At 38.2% G+C, this 18,654-nt stretch overlaps 1 protein-coding gene across 3 annotated transcripts; it reads right to left on the reverse strand.

Moving 5' to 3' along the window:
• Positions 1–1,478: 1,478 nt before the first annotated feature.
• On the reverse strand, positions 1,479–17,188 carry COIL (coilin). Of its 3 annotated transcripts, none has more exons than XM_039885715.1 (7): positions 16,885–17,188; positions 9,136–10,165; positions 8,929–9,012; positions 8,486–8,533; positions 6,558–6,627; positions 3,952–4,040; positions 1,479–2,435 (listed from the first exon to the last, which is right to left on the reverse strand). In XM_039885715.1, the coding sequence occupies exons 1-7, from the start codon at positions 17,127–17,129 to the stop codon at positions 2,352–2,354; spliced, it is 1,650 nt and encodes a 549-aa protein (XP_039741649.1). In that variant the 5' UTR covers positions 17,130–17,188; the 3' UTR covers positions 1,479–2,351. The 3 variants fall into 3 exon arrangements, with proteins under 3 accessions (XP_039741649.1, XP_039741648.1, XP_039741650.1); XM_039885714.1 differs by having other exon boundaries at positions 9,136–10,243; positions 16,885–17,187; XM_039885716.1 differs by lacking the exons at positions 1,479–2,435; positions 3,952–4,040; positions 6,558–6,627 and adding an exon at positions 6,649–7,552 and having other exon boundaries at positions 9,136–10,243.
• Positions 17,189–18,654: the final 1,466 nt, after the last annotated feature.

The following is an 18,654-nucleotide window of genomic DNA, read 5'->3' on the forward strand; positions in this document are numbered from 1 at the left end:
ATTTCTATAGTTCGTTAAATTTCCTGGATGTGGTACACTATTTATCTCTTCTTCTGTGCTTCATTTTTCAAAAAGCAGCTCATGACCTTGTAAACTGATGTCTCAACGCTTCTAGTAGACTACTATTCATAGTTTGGTAGTTTGAAAAACACTATTAGAGAGGGAAAAGGTGACTCATAAACTGATTATAATCTGAAGAAACACACCCTGAGGTCAACACTTCCTTTTGGCTGATTGTTTTGTTTTGTTTTTGAGGTATAATTGACACATAACATTATTAGTTTTAGGTGTACAACAGAGTGACTTAATATTTGTAATATTCAAAATGATCACCACAATAATAGATGTTCTAGTTAACATCTGTCACCATACACAGCTACAACATTTTTTTCTTGTGATGAGAATTTTTAGGATCTACTCCTTTGGCAACTCTCAAATATGAAATACAGTACATTAACTATAGTTGTCATGCTGTAGATTACACCCCCAGGATCTATTTATTTTATAACTTAAAGTTTGTATCTCTGACCCCCTTAACCCATTTTGCCCACCCCCAATCCCTGGCAACCACCAATCTATTTTCTCTGAGTTCATTTGTTTGTTTTTTTTTTCCAGATTCCACATATACATAAAATCTACAGTATTTGTCTTTAACTTATTTCACTTAGCATAATGACCTCAAAGTCCACCCAGAATGACACAAATGGCAAGATTTCATTCTTTTTTATGACTGAATAACTATATATATATCGCAAGTTTTTTATCCATCTATGAAGGAACACCTAGGTTGCTTCCACATTTTGGCTATTGTAAATAATGCTGCAGTGAACACAGGGGTGCAGATATCTTTTTGAATAAGTGTTTTCATTTTCTTCAAATAAATATGCAGAAGTGGAATTGCTGGATCATATAGTAATTCTATTTTTAATATTTTGAGGACCCTCAATACTGTTTTCCATAGTGACTGCAACAATTTCCACTCTCACCAACGGCTTCTCTGCATCCTCACCAATGTTTGTTACTGCGATTCTAACAGGTGTTAGGTAATATCTCATTGTGATTTTGATTTGCATTTCCCTGATGATTAGCCCGTTGAGCACCTTTTCATGTACCTGTTGGAGTTTACTAGTTATCTTCTTTTCCAAACCCTGGATAGAAAGTGTGCTACACAAGAACCTCAGTGCCAAGATCCGAACATTCTTGTTAATCTCACTCTTTCTGGAGTCATACTTCTCCTTACAAGTCAATAATTCCATATTTTGATACACATCAATGTCGTGCAAATTAAAACTGAACAGTATCTTCACTGGTCCAAGAGCTCCCAGCGCTAACAAACTCCATTTGACTAAACTTTGCAACACCAGACTTTTCAATCAAGGCAAGCCTTCTTGTTCCAGAAAACTTTAATCTCTCGCATTAGTGTAAAACAACACGGCGATTTGCAATACTCAACTAAATGTGATGACTCAGCATGGAAGTTTAGTTCAATATTTTATTTAAAAATATGCAAAGCTGAGGGAGGGATCTGATCTTTTGTTAAAAGAAAGTAATTTTCACAGCATGTATCTTAGCCATTTTAGCTTTGTGTTGAATAATAACAGAAAAAGGAAGTTTCTGTTCTAGATCCTCACTCCAGCATTCAGCCAGGTGCTTGGAATCTCAAAGCAAGATAATACATGCCCTGGTCTGAACTCATAGTAAATCCTTTCACCTACGTGGAACACCAGCTATTCCCCAGGAGCACATCAGATCTTATTTTCACTGTTTTATACAGGGCCTGAGAATCCTTCATTTTAAAGCTGAGAAAAATGTGAAAGGATTTCTTAACTCATTGCCTGCATCAAACCTAACTATTTGTTCATTTTTGACAATTACAAGTATAAGATACTTGAAATTTTTAAGATGTTCCACATTTAATAGAACAACTCAAATGTAAAAAATTAAGTCAAGTAACATGCTTTTACTTATTAAAATGTTACTTAACAAAACTTACAGAGACAAGATATGCAGCACTTTCTTGCACTTGGTGTTATAAACTCCAACTGACGATGGCTACTTGATGGTCAAAAAATTAGAAAAGAGAAGGAACCAAAAATACTAGTATATAACGATGCCTGCAGGGAATGTCATGTTTTAAATTTTGTTGCTAAAATTAAACTTGAAAAAAAAGGTCTAGAAAAGCAACACACCCAGTTATTTTAAATGATGAGGTAGATTTTTTTCTTATGCAGTAAAGTGAAGATAACAAAAAAAAAAAAAATGGATACAACTTTCAAATCTTTTTTTTAAAATTCAATTATAGTCACTTTCACAAAAAGACATTTATAAACTATGAGGTGGAGAGGTCATACTCAGGCAACCTCTGAATTTGATGTGTTACTTGGAGATTCAACGATCAGTCTTGGATCAATCAACTCTCTCCAAAAAACAGTGATCTGAGGAAAAATACAAAATATTCAGTTTAGACACTTCATTTTGACGTCATATAGGTTTTAGTCGGTTAAAAACTTCAGTCAAGTAAATTTCCATTTGTGCAGAATAGCTGAAGACCCGGAATAATTTGAGTCCCAATAAAGTGAGTTCGATTAGGATATAAAAACTTGTTTACCTAGAACATGGCTAAAATTTACATTAAGCATATTTCATCTTTCTCTTATTTAAAGCGGTGGTTGTGGGGGTGAGTGGGGTGAAGGGTAGCTGATTACAAAAGGAGGATTTGCCCAATAAGCCTCTGCGGACAGGCAGCCCACAGACCTCTTGGGAGGCAGATGTGGCCCAGAAGGGTTACCACTGGACTGCTGATGCCCTTTTGTGCAGCTCTGTAGTTCTTACCCTATGCTACCTAAAAATAGGAGGCATTTTACTAAGAGAAAGCAAACTACTAACACTTGGTCTTATGGATGACTGATGAGGGCCATCTAGTGTCAAAAAGGGCAATTACAGGCTCTGCTTTGGGCTTTAAAAAGAGAGGAAAGTCTCCAAAGTTTAATTTTCCAACATAGTTTCTAAGATTACATTTCATCAAAAAGTGGGGCTGAATATATTGCAAGCAAAGAAGTACAGGAGACAAGACCAAATCTGATGATCCTACTACAGACCTTAAAAATATGTTTTTGGAATAAATCCCTAAGAATATCTATCATCTGAGAGACAAAGCAAAACATACAGTCTGGTTAAGGTTTCTGCATTTCAGATAAAATGTGAATTTGTAATACTGAAACTTACAGAATAATATCCATAACATTTCAAATATGAGTACCTCAACAGGAAGCATTTTCTTAAATATAAGTTTTATTTACTTTAACGCTAGCACAACCTAATGAGCCAGCCATTGCCAGAAACTATGGAAGTCTGGCTGTCTAAAAAACTCTAAACCATACACTTCAAAAACAGCAATTTAAGGGTTTACACACACTCAAAAGATAGAATCATTTTATGTCCTTCTTCAAAACTATCTATGCTGTTTTAAGTCAGAATCGTAGTAACATTGGAGAGGTAGTAGTGACTGACCAATTTCCAGAGCGGGCTGTGAATGTGCTTGATCTGGGTGCTGGTTCCATGAGGACGTTCATTTGTGAACATTATTCAAGCTATACACTTATATGCACTTTTATGAATGTACACATCAATAAAAAGCATTTAAACTATGCTAGTCTTTTCTACAGAAACTTTTATGTAACTATGATTTTACGCAACTCTGTGGTCTTACATAAGAGTCTTATCTGCGCATGTTGTCATGTAGGCTCTTTGAGGTCCAAGACAGCGTCCTAACTTGGCATTCGGCACTGATACTGCCACCCTGTAGGTAGGACAGACAGCCCCAAGGCCCAGAGCCTTGATGATTTTAATACATGCAGTTCAGGAAGCTGCAATGTCACCTTCCAATCAAGAGAGTAAACAATCAAGAGAGAACAGATAACCAAGCAATTCCAAGAAGAGAAGTATGCTTACCTTTTTCTCCTGTGTTACAGCATATTCCACTACCTCGGTTCCATTTTCGTTGTGATACACCAAATCAAATTTCCCAGGTTCTTTCATAGCTGAAACCAGATGGTAGGGAGACAAGACAGTAAATCATTTCCCATGAGTAAAAATGGTCCCCTAGGGGGAATTTATATTAGAAAAACAACCACAAACAAATTGTCCATTGATGTGGAGACTGGGTACGCACACGAAAGTATAGAGTGCTCAGTGACAGGAGACCCTGAGGAAACCCTGCACCAGCAGATGGGAGCTTCTTGGCCATTTATCAGAGACAATCTTTCCTTCATCAAAAAGAAATGAGCTTGATACACTGTCACTAGTACTCCCAGAAAAGAAAATATAACCACAAGATAGTTCTAAAAGATAACTGATATGTTTCAACGAGAGGAGGTAATCTGAATTCTGCAAAATTCTTATATCGTGCTCTGTCCTCAGAAATTACACATGCCTACTACTTGGTAATACAACAGTCCTCACTTTACATGGTAGTGTGGGGCCATAAAAATGACCATGCAGACTGAAATCACACAAAACAATCTTAATAATCAATAGGAAAACTTATAATTGTTTCACGATCTTTAAAAAGTTTTTTCAAAACATTAAAACTTTTCTAGGAAAATGGAAATGAAAAAAGGTAAAGTAGTTATGTAGCACACTGTAATTTAAAGTATTAGAAATACTGAGAATTAAAGTGTTCTATTTCTTTGTAAGAAACTTATCAAAGGTATTTTGAACAGTACTCGCCTTATCAGGCAACAATGATACAGAGTGAGAATCTTTTCTAAGCTTTGCAGAATTATCATACTCATTTCTAAGTTTCAATCAGCTTTCAGTATTTTATCCTTTGAGCTTTTAATGTCATGAAATAGCTCTGAGAGTTTCTGTTTCTTTTTCACAATTCTGGGAAACTTCTTGATGTCATCTTCATTTCTGGGACATCTTCATTTCTTTCGTCACAACTACTTTCCTCATTTATGTCAAGAAGTTCACGTAAACCACAGTGTCAATATTCCCACAGTCGGCTATTTCTTCCATAATTTCACTTAAACTTGATTTGAATGTCACTTTTAGTTTCTTTGTTGTGCTTTCATCTTTGTTGGCCAAGTCCCTGTTTCAATTATCCATTTTTGTAAAATGTCACGTGGGTTTATCACTGAGCAACAAGGAGGAAGTACAACTAGACTTTGCTTTGTGCACAGGAACTGAGTAACAAGCAAAGTGGCTGATCACCAAGAGACTTCCAAAGAAGTGGCGTGACTGGTCACTGATCATGGTGAGCATCTATTATTATGTGGTGATTTGTGGACTAAAGAGCTGGCAGTACTTTATGCAAATCCAGTTAATATTTAACACACGTAATGTCATGTTATTTAACTAAACCATGGTAACTGAAGTTCATGTATATCAGAACCATGCAAAGCGAGGACTACTTGTATTTCTATTTGGAAACAGATAAAGCCATTTCTTGATACCCCAGTTCTAATTAGATGTCACCACTGTCAGTCATCTGACAAGCAGTGATCGGGCTATGTCCATGGAATATGACTATGGACAAACTTCTCTGTCCATACCGAAGAAGGGGGATGTCTTCAAATGAAACCTAATCAGAATAAAGCTGGAAAACCAGTGGAGGCTACATGTAATCACTTACTTAATATCATAAAGAGACTTTGTTGAAAAACCCTTTTGTCTAACTTCTGTGTACTGGAGTTTTGATTCTTTTACTCACTACCTTACTTAAACACAAACAGAAACAATTAATTGCCTTAGAACTGCTGAAGAAAGAGAGATCTCTCCTGCTCTCTGGCCAGGGACCTCTACAACACAACCCAAGTTAAGCCATATACAGTAAAAGCCCTCTCATTCCAGGATTTCAGAACCAATAATGAGTGGGGTGAATCAGAGACAAAGCAAAATAAGGTGTGAGAGTGTGTATACACAAATACTTTAGACATTTTATTTTGACTTAACACACAAAAATATGTTCATGTGTCAATCTTTTGAAATAGAGCTAATATGAGTCCACCAATTAGAGTCATCTTTTATAAATCATATCCTTAATGTATGTCTGCAATTTGCACAATCTCCAATTTTGAGGGTTTTTTAAAGTGATACAAAAATGCAAAAACTTGCAAGGCAACCTAAGTGCAAAATCTTCCCAGATGTTTACCAAATTCCTCCCAATCTCTTATAGCTGACCAACCCACACAAACTCAATAGCAAATTTTTTAGTTAACACTCCTAAGTCAGCATTCAACTTAGGTTTCAAACATATCATTCTTTTTGCAATAAATTTTCATCGGTTTATGTCGTTTTCATGAAATTACATAATTACAGTAATAAGAACAACTTGCCTAACAGCTTTGGGAACAAATCCAGCAACTCTTAGTAGCCTTACAACTCCACGAGTGTGAACACGGGCCCTCTGGGCTGCTGCATGCTGACAGGTAGTGGAGAATACCCATTAATCATGGAGGCTAATGAAGATAGCAGCTCCTATGTACACAAGCTACTTAGAAATCAATGAAGATATGCGGTGCCTACATTTTCTAATTCTTTTCTAGAAGACTCACCAGGTAAGGATGAAAGAATTTCTATATCTACTTGCTGGGTCTCTGGATTGTGGCTTAATATTTTTCCTTCCTTTCAAAAATAAAAGTCCAAGTCAAAAAACAACATGTAAAACATTATGAATACACTGAAAAACTACTGAATTGTACACTTTAAAATGGTTAAAATGGTGAATTTTGTTATGTGAATTTTATTTTAATTTCAATAAAAAAATTTTTTTTTAAATAAATCAGTATGTAGGGAAAATGAAATTCCCACACATCAAGCCAGTATTTCCCCTGGTCTAAATTTCTCCAGGGTCAGGAACCACACAACTAGGGCCAGCCCCTACAGCCCAAAGCCTGCTCATTATTCAAACTAGCCAATCCTAAACTGTTTCCCCAACCCTCCCCAGGAGACCCCAACAAAGGCTCTGGCCTAGGCTTTCTCCCCACTCCCACTTTGGCCTCCTGCCCACACCCAGGTGCTTTCCCCCACTGTGCTGCACGGCTTGCATTCCCCGTTCTTGGAAAATGTAAGCAACAAATTCCTCTTAATAGCACTGGCTTCTCCGTGCCATCTCTCAGTCACCTTCATAAATTAAAATCCCAAGGGTACAAATGCAACAGGGTCAGGGGCTACAGTCTCTGAAGAGATTAGACTTTTGAATAGGCTTAACGAGTAAAGCCAGTGATCAAGCCAGTAACAACAGTATTTGTGGTTAAAGCAAAAAAGTAGGGCCAATTTTCTCTCTCAAAATGGTTTTGAAAGCAATTCCAAAAAATTCTAAAACCACCAGGAAATAAAGTAAGCCAACAGTTTTCCAAGGTAATAACTATGATGGCCAACATCCATTTAATGTGAGTTTTTTAAAATTAGTATCATCTGGAATCACAATTGATATGTGGGACATATCAATTCCACATTTATATATATATCACAGGACTAAATTAGTTATTTATGGTAGGGTGATAAAACATCCTGGTTTGCCCAAGGTAGGTCCATTTATATTTCCTTCCTACATAATTATGAATTGAATATTAATCCTTTTCACTTACGAGTATTCTGATTTAGAGGATAAATTATATGATCACCTATATTAAGGGGCTCAGAAGATGAAAAATATAATAAAACACCAATTACCCAGCACCAACCCACCTAATCCCTTAGTGAACTGAATCTTCTTCTAGTCTGCTTTTAAGGAAAGGTTATTACCAAGATTTTAAAAGTTTTCCAAGATATCAACTTAGATTAAATCAGATTTCCTTTTACTTTACATTAACATTATTATTACCTTTAAAATGGACTTATAGTCTATACATTACATCAAAATATGAAAGTATGCGTTTTAACGAGATTTTCAACAAAATTCAGAACGGATGAAAAGAGAAGGAAACATGTGATTCTGTAATTCCACTGAGTCAAACTTTTACTGAACTATGATGAAGTTCAGATGCCAATATGATATCCCATACAGATATTAAGTGAATAAATTCCAAGGGTAATATTAGAGAATTATCTGTGGTTAACTGATAATCCAACAGAAACCGTATTAGACCATAATAACCAGTACTAATTCACAAATATATAAAATAGATTCCTATAATGAAAATAATCAAAGTTTTTTGGCTGAGAGCTGTTTATTATTTTCTTTCAAAGGTTAAGATCATGGGGGGAGGGGCACACAAATAAATTTGTGTGTCAAAGCTGATTAGGAAAAAATGACAGAAAAAAATTAAATTCATCATTCTCATTCTATAGTCTTTCCATATGTAAGGAAAATAACACTGAGAGACTTCACAGTGATACTGTTAACAGTTTATGTTTTGGGTTTTTTTTTTTCTACTTTATGCCATTATTTAGTCAAAAAAATCTACATTATCCATAATAGCAGTATTAAATGACTTCAGCTTCTTTAATATACTGATTATTTTTAAATAAAAAGCCTTACCTTGTAGTCAGAGACATCAGGAGAATAATCGGATGTTAGTTCCAAAAGCTAAAAAAGAAGAAAAAGTCCACAAATATGCAAGCCCTGTGGCTCCCCTCCCCTGCCTCTGAGAAAACATGCAGAGCCTGATCATGAACCTGTGGCAACACAGGGGTTCCGGTGGAAAAGGTTTCTTTGTTTTTGTTTTTCTTTGGTGGGGAAGGGTTGGTGATATGTATAGCCTTCTTTTAGTGTGGACTTGCTATGTTCCAGACACCAGCCTAAGCCATTTTTATTCATTCAGAAAACAATTACAGGGCACCTACTATATGCTAGGCACTAAAACACAAAAGAGATGATGCAGGTGTGTGTCTGCGTGCATGTATGTGCATGTGTAGTGCCAATGAGTAAGTTTATTTGGAGAGGGAATCATCTTTTTGTTGTAATTGTTGTTTTAAGTATACCTTAAATGCAATCTTTTCTCCAACTTGGGGGGCAGCTGCTAACAGCGGTAACAGGCTGTAGTCCTTGTGTCTCTCTACTGGATTCTGAAAAACAGTATTAGTCATGTGATTTTGTTACTGGTGGGAAAATGTGAATCCATGACATCAGCTCTAAACACAATACGTGGGAAAATGGATAGTGGAAAACTCTCAATAAGAACTACTTGCCTGGATAATTGTAGATGAGTTTGTTAGTGTTTCATTTAAATGCTGCTGCTTCAGATATTCAGCATTTTTATTTAAACCGTAGGGAACAGCAAGCCCTCGTCCTCGACCTCTCCCCCGCATGCCCCGACCCCTAGCTCCCTTCCAAGAAAGAAGGTCCTCTCCTCTACCCCAACCCCTTCCCAAACTGGTGGGGAGAGTCACATTGGGAGGAGGACCGGGCGCCTGTCTGCCACCATTTGAGTCGGAGTGCTTCCAACCGGTAGCGTTTGGAGTCTGCGATGATGGCCCTGGACCTGGACAACCTTTTCCTGCAAAGAGGCCTATTGCGCTTAAGAAACCCGCAGCCTGCTCTGGAGTGCTCTTTGACACCACAGGCTGGTCATCTGACTCTGAACTGGAGTCTGAACTAGAAGACGATGTTCTGGTTATCTTGTCCTCCATGGGGGTAGAGTTAAAGCCAGTTTTTGTAGCCGCTTTGTTTGCGATTGTGTTTTTCATAGAGGGTCCTTCCTTTGATAACGCAGTTGATATTTTCTCTGTGGAATTTCTGACCTCCACGATGACATTGCTAAGACCATCACTGGTTGATTCATGATCAGACTCAGACTCTGAGGAGGAACTGGGACTACCTTTTGTATGAATGTCCACACCACCTTTCCTTTTGGCTTTGACAAGGCTGTTTCTAGGAGGAGAAGCTTTGGGAGGACTACACTTCTGGACAATCCACTCTTTCACTGGCTGTGCTTTAGAAGACTTGGGATTCTTTGTCTGTTTTTTGTAGTCACATTTCTCCTTTTTCTTTGGTGCTTTTCTTTTGGTCTCTTCGTCATCATCATCTGCTATACCGTGTGTGGCTTTGTTTCTCCTCTTGTTTTTTTTCCTTGCATTCTGATTTGTGATAGGTTTTGGTTCTCCGTCCAAGACATTCTCATTATTGTTCTCTTGTCTCTTCCAATGTTTCTTTGAGTTTTTGTAACCTAGTTCGGTTTCTTCATCCTCCTCCAGCTTAAATGACCGCTTCTTTGCTTTTCTAGGTAAGAAATGAGTACCGTCACCATTACTGACTATTACAGGATTCTCAGCGACTTCTCTCTCTTCTAATTTAACTCTATCAAAAGAATAAGAGAGAAAACTAGAGTGAGTAACTATGTCTCCAGGATGTAGTTATATATACGGAGATGACTGCAAACTGTCACTGCCATCGATCAATGAAAAAATGTCAATCATTTAAGGATAAAAGACTCTTTTTGACAAAATGACTTATGTGGCATCACTTATGGTAAACTTTAAAATGACTAGTTTTATTTATTGAATACTTACTGCATCCCAAACATTTTTTATACATTGTCTCTAAGCACCACCATGAAGTAGGTAATTATCATTTTTTAAAAAATTACAAAATTACAGTTGAGAAAAGTTGCCCAAGATGTAGCAGAAATGGGATTCAAACCTCAGTCTAACTTCACAATCTTTCCACTCTATTACACTACCAACCCCAAGTTTCTATCTTTGTTTTTAAATGTGGGCTGCTTTTTTAAAAATCAGATTTTATTTTTATTTTGTTTAAATTTAGGAAAATATTGAACAATTTATGTTTTCTGGGGTAATGACAGTCATCGTAATTCCATGACGTTTCGTGATTATTAATTTTATGTGTCAACTAGGCCATGAAGCACACAGATATTTGGTTAAACATGGTTCTGGGTGCATCCTGCGAATATTTCTGGATGAGATTAACATTTGAATCAGTACACTGAGTAAAGCAGATCACCCTTCTCAAAGAGAGTCGGCCTCACTGAAGGCCTGAATAGAATAAAAGACTGAGCGAGGGAGAATTCACGCTCTCTGCCTAAGCGTCTCTGAGCTAAAACATGGGTCTTCTCCTGCCTTAGCACTCGGACTAGGACAAGAACTTACACTATCAATTCTCCTGGTTCTCAGGCCTTGGAACTTGGACTGGAACTATATCATTAGATCTCCCAAGTCTCCAGCTTGCTGACTGCAGATTGGGGACCTCTCAGCTCCCATAATCTCATGAGTGAGCCAACTCCTTATAATAAATCTCATACCTATATCTGTGTCTCTATCATTTCCAATTGCTTCCGTTTCTCTGGAGAATCCTAATTCAGACTCCATACAAAATTATTTCACTATGAGAAAGGAATTCTGTTACTCCATGAACTGTCAACAGCTAATTTTAATACATGTAGCCCGATGACAAAAAGCTGAGTGTCCCTGATGTCAAGCACATAGTGGGTGCTTAAAAATCCCACTAAAAACACACATTATACTTTCAATATATTTACATCCAGATATATATTTCATCAAGTTTTATTTAGTGACAGGGAAAGATATAGACAATCATATTTGAAAATAAAGTACAACTGGCGAATAAGAAGATATATTATACGCATTAATTTTTTTTAAGGTCTAGTAATCCTGTGGATTTATCTCAATGTGGTAGTTGAAAAAATCCTCAATTATCCTTCAGGATACAGAAATACACAGACACATATAAATCAAGGTAAAATAGAAGCTACAGATATCAGGAGTGGGATAAAGAAAGAAATAAAGCTCTGAAAGATCAGGGATTTAAATTACAAAAACACATTACTCTCGTCAGCATCAAGCAGCAAGGAAGTATTCCTTAAACTGGCAAAAGCTAGCTTGGCATCCTGTGAATCTAAGAACTGCTGGGGAACTTCCAACGCATCAGATTATTCCTTGTTATTCCTGATCAATGTTTTTACTTGTAGCAATATTCTGATTCAAGTTTCAACTCTGAGACAACCAACTAGGACTAAACTTTCCATGAACTTTGAAAATGGCTGCAAGACTTTCTGTTCAGTCACTGTGGTTTATTAAAATCACTGGAACGTGACGCATGCTGTATCAAGTATATGCAGGACCCCTGCCTTCTAGAGGAGCCTGCAGCTCTGCCGTGCTTTCAAAAGCAGCCCTTGGCATCATCTGACCCATTTTGAAGACAATGGTACGAAGGTATAATTTGTGATTGCTGCAACCCCACTATCTGCTCTTCCTGAAGAGAATAATTTCAGTTTTGGAACATATTAAGCTTGAGAGACAAAATGCCATCCAGAGAACCAGAAATGGTTCACCTGGATCTGCTTAATTACCATTCTCAACATCCTTCATTTCTCTACTTGGATCACAGACAACATATGTAGATGTCCTTTTACAGAGAGACGTGAATTATCTGTGTAATTAGTCATGAAAGAGATTTAATTCCAAGACATTTTTTAAAACAGACTTTCCACTGTTCATTCAAACTCTTGGTAGGACAAATTGGATAGTATTATCAAAACGCAAGGTATTCCCTTTAAATCTGCAATTTGTAGGATTCTATCATACAGAAATATAGACATGCCCATCTGCCCTGCCTGATATCCCCTACTCACTGTCTGCTAAGGCCAAATGGATGGTCTAGGTTCAAATCTGCCACTTTAATTAAACTTTAAAAATATTCTCTGTAAAAATGGGACTATTAATAATAATTATAGCATTCGAAGAGCTATATGTGTGTCTAGAGCAGTGCTGGGCTCAGAGCAAGAGCTATCCAAACATTAGCTCTAATTTTTATTAATCCAATGAATACTAGTCCTCTGAGGACAGAAGTTGGTGGGTTTTTAATGTCATGTCCCATCAAATGCAGGTGAAATTCAATATAGAGGGTGAAAGGATAGAACTGCACCCTCTTTGGGTCCCATCTGTTCCCTGAAGCCTCCCTCCTGTCTGACTGCTGCTGCATTATCACCTTCAGAGAGGTCAAGCTGCTTGTCCAAGGGCACACAGTTAATGAGCTAAGATTCGATTGCAGGGCCCTGAACTCTTAATCACTCTGCTCTCTTACCTTTCACACAATATTGAATAAAAGTAACTCATATATCACTGGCACTAATACAAACCTGTACAACTTTTCTGGAGACCAATTTAACCAAAGAGCACCTCTTCTAGGACTCTATCCTTCTGAATCACTGCCCAAGTACACAAAGAGACACAAGAACGTTCACCACAGCAGAATGTAATAGTGAAAAACAGAAAATAGCGGCCATGGTCCCAATGTTTGTGTCCTCCCAAAATTCACACATTGAAATCCTAACCCCCAATGTGATGGTGTTAGGAGATGGGGCCTTTGGGAGGTAATTAGATCACGAGAGTGGAACCCTCACAAATGGGATTGTTACTCATAAGACCCCACAGAGCTCCCTAGTTCCCTTTTACAACTTAAGGATACAGTGAGACAGTGTCATCTATGAACCAGAAAGTGAGCCCAAGTCTGCTGGCACCCTGATCTTGGACTCTCAACCTCTAGAACTGTGAGAAATAAATTTCTGTTGTTTATAAGCTACCCAGTTTACAGTATTTTGTTATAGCAGCTGAAACGAGCTAAGATAACAACCTAAAATGTCCATTAATAAGGGGCTGGTTAAATAAATTAATATGGTCATACAAAAGAACACTGTGTGGCACTTAAAAAGAATGATGTGTATCATATACCGTATACACCAAAATGAAAGTTACCCACACTGTTAGGTAAAAAAGTGAGGTGCAGGACATATATATATTACATGTGTATTGGAAAAGTATAAGTATATATGTTTGCATATGTGTGGAAAGGATTTGGAAAGGTATAACCTGAACTTAAATGAGGATATTTCTAGAAAATGAAGTATGGAAAAAGTATGTGAGAAGAGAAATAAGGAACTTTTTACCTTTAACTATTTTGAAGTATAATTTTTTTTAACAACAGGCTTTTTGTTTGTTTGTTTATAAATGAATGGAAGGAACTACAGATATTCCAGAATGAAAGCCGCCCAGGCCTAACTTCCATTGGTGTCTGTTTACCCATGGGCATTAGACAAACATGCTTCTCAGTATGAGAAAGAATAGCTCTCAGTATTTTATATCCTAAAATCCATGACCACACTGTGAAACAATATTTAGCATCAAGACACCTAGCTCTGGACAAGGATCAGCAGCTTTGACAGCAAGTATCTTCACTGGCACTCAAGGTTTCAGGAAACCAAACTGCTCTCCTCCTGATTCAGACACTGTCTTCTTAATTCCCACTGCCATCCCTCACAGCCATGTCAGAGGGGCTTGACTGGCTGTCCAAAGAGCTACTCCTGACAGCAATATAAAATGAGAACCGATCTCTAATATTTATTTGAGTAATAAATGCCACAGAACTTCAAAAGAATGGAGGAGGAAGGAACACACTTTGTTTCCTCACGAAATGACTCAATAGAAATCGCCGCTCCATCTAGTCATTCTCCAAAACCAGTTGCTATGGCCAGGCCTCTGTGAAGCTCTCTTCAGGGAATGTTATGGGCTAAACTGTGTCCCCTTCAAAATTGAAAGCCTAACCCCTAGTACCTCAGAATGTGATTAAAAGATAGGGCCTTTGAAGAGGCGATAAAATTAAGATGAAGCCATTAGAGTGAGCCTTAATCCAATCTGACTGGCATCTTTATAAGAGAAGAAATTTGGACACACAAAGAGACACCAGGAATGCCTGAACATAAAAGGACCGGTCGTGTGAGGGCACAATGAGAAAGGATCTATCTGCAAGCCAAGGAGTGAGACCTCAGAAAAAAAGAAACACACACACACACACACACACACATACACACAGAAAAAAAACCCCGAAATTTGCTAAAACCTCAATCTTAGACTTCTAGCCCCCAGAAATGTGAGAAATAAATTTGTTGTTTAAGCTACCCTATCTGTGGTATTTTGTTACAGCAGCCTCAGCCAACTAATAACAGGGGCTCCAAGTAAATGGGAGCACTTTCTCCTCCCAGGAAGAGCTGGAGACCCACCTTCAGGAGCTTACTGTCAGCAGCCTGGGAGCAGAGGAAATGAGCATCTGGGGGCTTAGGAGAATGGGCTGTGAGGAGAGGGCCACAACATACAAGTGTGAAAATGCCCCTCAAACCTCTTAAGTTATTTCTTAAGATTCCCACAACCTCGCTCCACCTTTCCTCATTAGACTTCTGTCAGGACTCCCAGCAATCCTAACAGAATCCTTTTGCTGGTCAGACTCATTTCTTTACCAAGTCAGGCTAGCTTTTGCCTCCACAACTAGCCCAGGCTATCCAATATTTCCTACCCGTCCTTCACGGTACTGATAAAATTCCCTGACTGTTTGTGTTCCATGATTATCTCTCCTTCTCAACCATCTTCAGCACTTAGCAGCAAAGCCCAGTATAATTATCCAGTTTAACTGCCTCTGGGGACATAAAACCACAAAAACATACAAAACTTTTCCAAACTCAATTTTTCCCGATGGTCTACCCCATTTACCACTGAAGCCAGCCACAGAGATAATTCTTGCCATATGAAACTGTGCAAATATTTGAAATATTTAGGAGGAATTCTGTGGGCTGTTGTGCTGTATTTATTTCTTATAATAGCTTTCATGGTTTGCTTTTGATATCGTTAAAGTCATTATAAATAGTATGATTCCCAGATGATTCATGAATTGAAGTATAACTACCAACAATTTAATTCATTAGCAGGAGATAGTTCAGAAAGTATAACTAGCAACAATTTAATTCATTAGCAGGAGATAGTTCAGAAAGTAAACAGGAGAGGATGCAGTCCTTACATGTATGATACTATTTAAATAGTCCCTGAATTGCAGAGAGAATGAAGATCTATTTCACAGTGAATAAAAAAGAGAAAAGAAAAAAAAATCTTTTTGAAATTTGGACTAGTTCAAATTGTCATTAGAAAAAGGTAACGTTATGAATAAATCATAGTGTTCCTGATTTTAAGAAAGAGAAAGATGCAGACAACTCAAAGATGGAATAATTGTTCCAAATTGAATTCCCTGATGTTCTGAAAAAATCTTATGAATCTGACAAGCTCTGGAGAAAGGAATAATCAACAAAGGACAAGCAAGAGAAAGTAGCCTGGTTCACAACTCCAGGATTTTTTCACTACAGCTGAAACTTTAAAAAGAAGCCGTGACTAAATCAGTCCAAGATATGAATCCGAACTGAATTGATCATCGTAACATTTTATTGAAACCAATCAATCACACGTGGGCAATTCATACCGCCATTGCTCCTCGATATTCATCTCAGTATCGTTTCTCTAAATTTCCAAAGCATATTTAAAACTATTTTGTTTCCCAATTCACGACCAAACACCTACTTAGGTGGACCACAAACTCCCCAGGTGAGACACAGAGTGACAGGCATAAGTCTCAGGGGATAAAGCCGGAATACAGAGGTTGGACAAGCTGCACTTTAAGAAGGAAACGTGAATGTTCGGGGGGCGAGGGCGGGGGTCTCCCGCACCTGACCCTGAGAGTCGCCAGCGGAGGGTCGGGTCTCAGGCACATTTGCATCATGGGTAGGTTAACACACTGCCAGGCTAAGTGAGCGCTTGCTAAATCAAGGCTGAGAGAAACACGGGTCCTGCCCGTACACCAGATCAGGGTTTTTCCAAGTTTATTGCACTAACCACCTGTATCAGAAGCATCTGGGGAAGGATACTCGTTACAATGAAGATTCCTGAGCCTCATACCCGACTAGACTAATCAGAATCGCAGGGGGTCATGAACGTGCAGGTTCGGAGTTCCGCCACCCCATCCCCACCACCCTCACTCATCCCCTGCCCATTCGCTACCTCCAGAAGGCTGAGGCGCCCCTGGGCGTGCGCAGGCGCGTCCCTGGCCCACCGCCCACCCCGCCACCCCCACGCCAGCCCCGCGCGCACCTGAGGCAATCGTTGTCCCGTACTAGGCGCGCGCTCTCGCCGGGGGGCAAGAGCCCCCCCTCTAAGTAGAGGCCGAGGAGGGCCCCAGAACTGAAGCCGAAGCGCTGGCGGATAAGACTAATGAGGTCTGTGACCACTCGGCATCTGTTCAAGTCGACCAGAAGCCAGAAGTCCGTGCAGTGCGGGGTGGCTGGCGGCGGGTAATCAAATTGAAGCCGTAGCCTAACAGTTTCGGAGGCTGCCATCTTGCTAGATCCTCAACGGAAGCCGAGAGACACCACAGTGCTACCGAGAGGTGTGCTCGGGCGGCCCGCCCCCTGGAGCCTTTTAACGTCTGCCACCTATTGGTGGCGAGTGGCTACTACAGGCTTCGTCATATCAGGAACGCGGAGCGGGATTGATTCAATTCAATTCTATTCACCCCAGGGCTAGGGAAGAAGATGTATAAATGAAATGTCTTTATTCTTTTCCTATTGAGCACTATGTAGGGTTCGAATTTAGGCAACTCTTTGGATGAACAAGCACTTCTTAGTGGTATATAAGACATTAGCTTATATATATAAAAGAATTACAAAAAACAGTAACTCCTAATACATTTAGTTGACAAAAGTTTTCATCATAAGGAGTTGCAAAAGATGTCATTCCTAATCTGTTGTAAATATTGACATTTAAAAAATTAGCCACTCCCTTAAATGTACCCGGTGGAATTTAAATACCTTAGCAGTTTAATACCTACTACCATCCACATTAAAATATAAAAATAAGCCCTCTCATTAACCTCTGGGTAAGTAAATCAAAAATTTTATATCATTCCAGTTTCCATTCCATTTCTCACAAAATATATTAACTCCTTCAGTTTTCATAACAAAGATATGAATTATAAATCCTTATTATTCCCATTTTGGAGATTGAAAAAAACAAAGTTCAGAAAGGTTAAATAACTTCCTCAAGATCACTAGCCCAGTAAGTGGTTGATACCTTGCAGTCAGTAGATACATTGAAAAAAAAATTTTTAAGTTTTATTTTTCCGTGACCCTAATGCTCTAGGTCTTCCAACTGCATTATCGTTGCTATTATTAGTCAAAATAGCACAAAATATCACACACTTTGGTACATAATTATTACACAGGGAAAAGAAAATGGACATGAAACATATCTATTAATAAAATAAATGGAGCTGTGTGTTTGTTTTTTAATTAATCCATGTATCTTTGGATAAATATTGCTAAGTAAGACAGGGCTCTACATCAATTCTGGACCCAGTTTTTGTTTCTATAGATGTAAAGTCCTGAGAAAATTTGTTCATTCACATAAGTAGATAAGAATGGAGGACATATTACTGGCAATGTCAGTCAATTCCTTAAAGTTACATGCTCAAATCACCTGGAAATCTTTCTTTAAAAATTATTTTCAGTACTCTGTCGGCCAAGAAATCAGTTAGGTTTAATAATATTGTAAACAAAGAATTGGGAAAAATCTGACTTTCAAAAAAGAGTGTTTACCCAGTCACTAGAGTTCTTCACTTTCTCAGTACCTGGGGAGGCCCTGTTAAGACTTACGTGATTATTATACCACTGACTCTTACATTTAGAGGTGGCTAGTTCATGGAGCTAAAATTAGATGAAACTGGGGTAAAAATGACAATTGCACAAAAATGGGGATTGTGATCAAAGGGCTATATATAAGTGAAGGATGGATAGGGAAATGAAAACTTGTGAACTAATATATAGATTTATTAGCAATTCAACCTAATAGTTGAAAGTGTTACCA

Source organism: Pteropus medius, unplaced genomic scaffold, assembly GCF_902729225.1.
Source record: "Pteropus medius unplaced genomic scaffold, Ma_sr-lr_union100, whole genome shotgun sequence".
Classification (NCBI taxonomy): Eukaryota; Metazoa; Chordata; class Mammalia; order Chiroptera; family Pteropodidae; genus Pteropus; species Pteropus medius.

Bases quoted from the DNA above. Each gene is read 5' to 3' on its own strand.
- COIL (XM_039885714.1), bottom strand. From the start codon at position 17,129: ATGGCAGCCTCCGAAACTGTTAGGCTACGGCTTCAATTTGATTACCCG. The intron at 10,244-16,884 runs GTGCGCGCGGGG...TTCTTTTGATAG, and splicing joins CGGGACAACGATTGCCTCAG to AGTTAAATTAGAAGAGAGAG. The intron at 4,041-6,557 runs GTGAGTCTTCTA...ATCTGGTTTCAG, and splicing joins AATTCTTTCATCCTTACCTG to CTATGAAAGAACCTGGGAAA.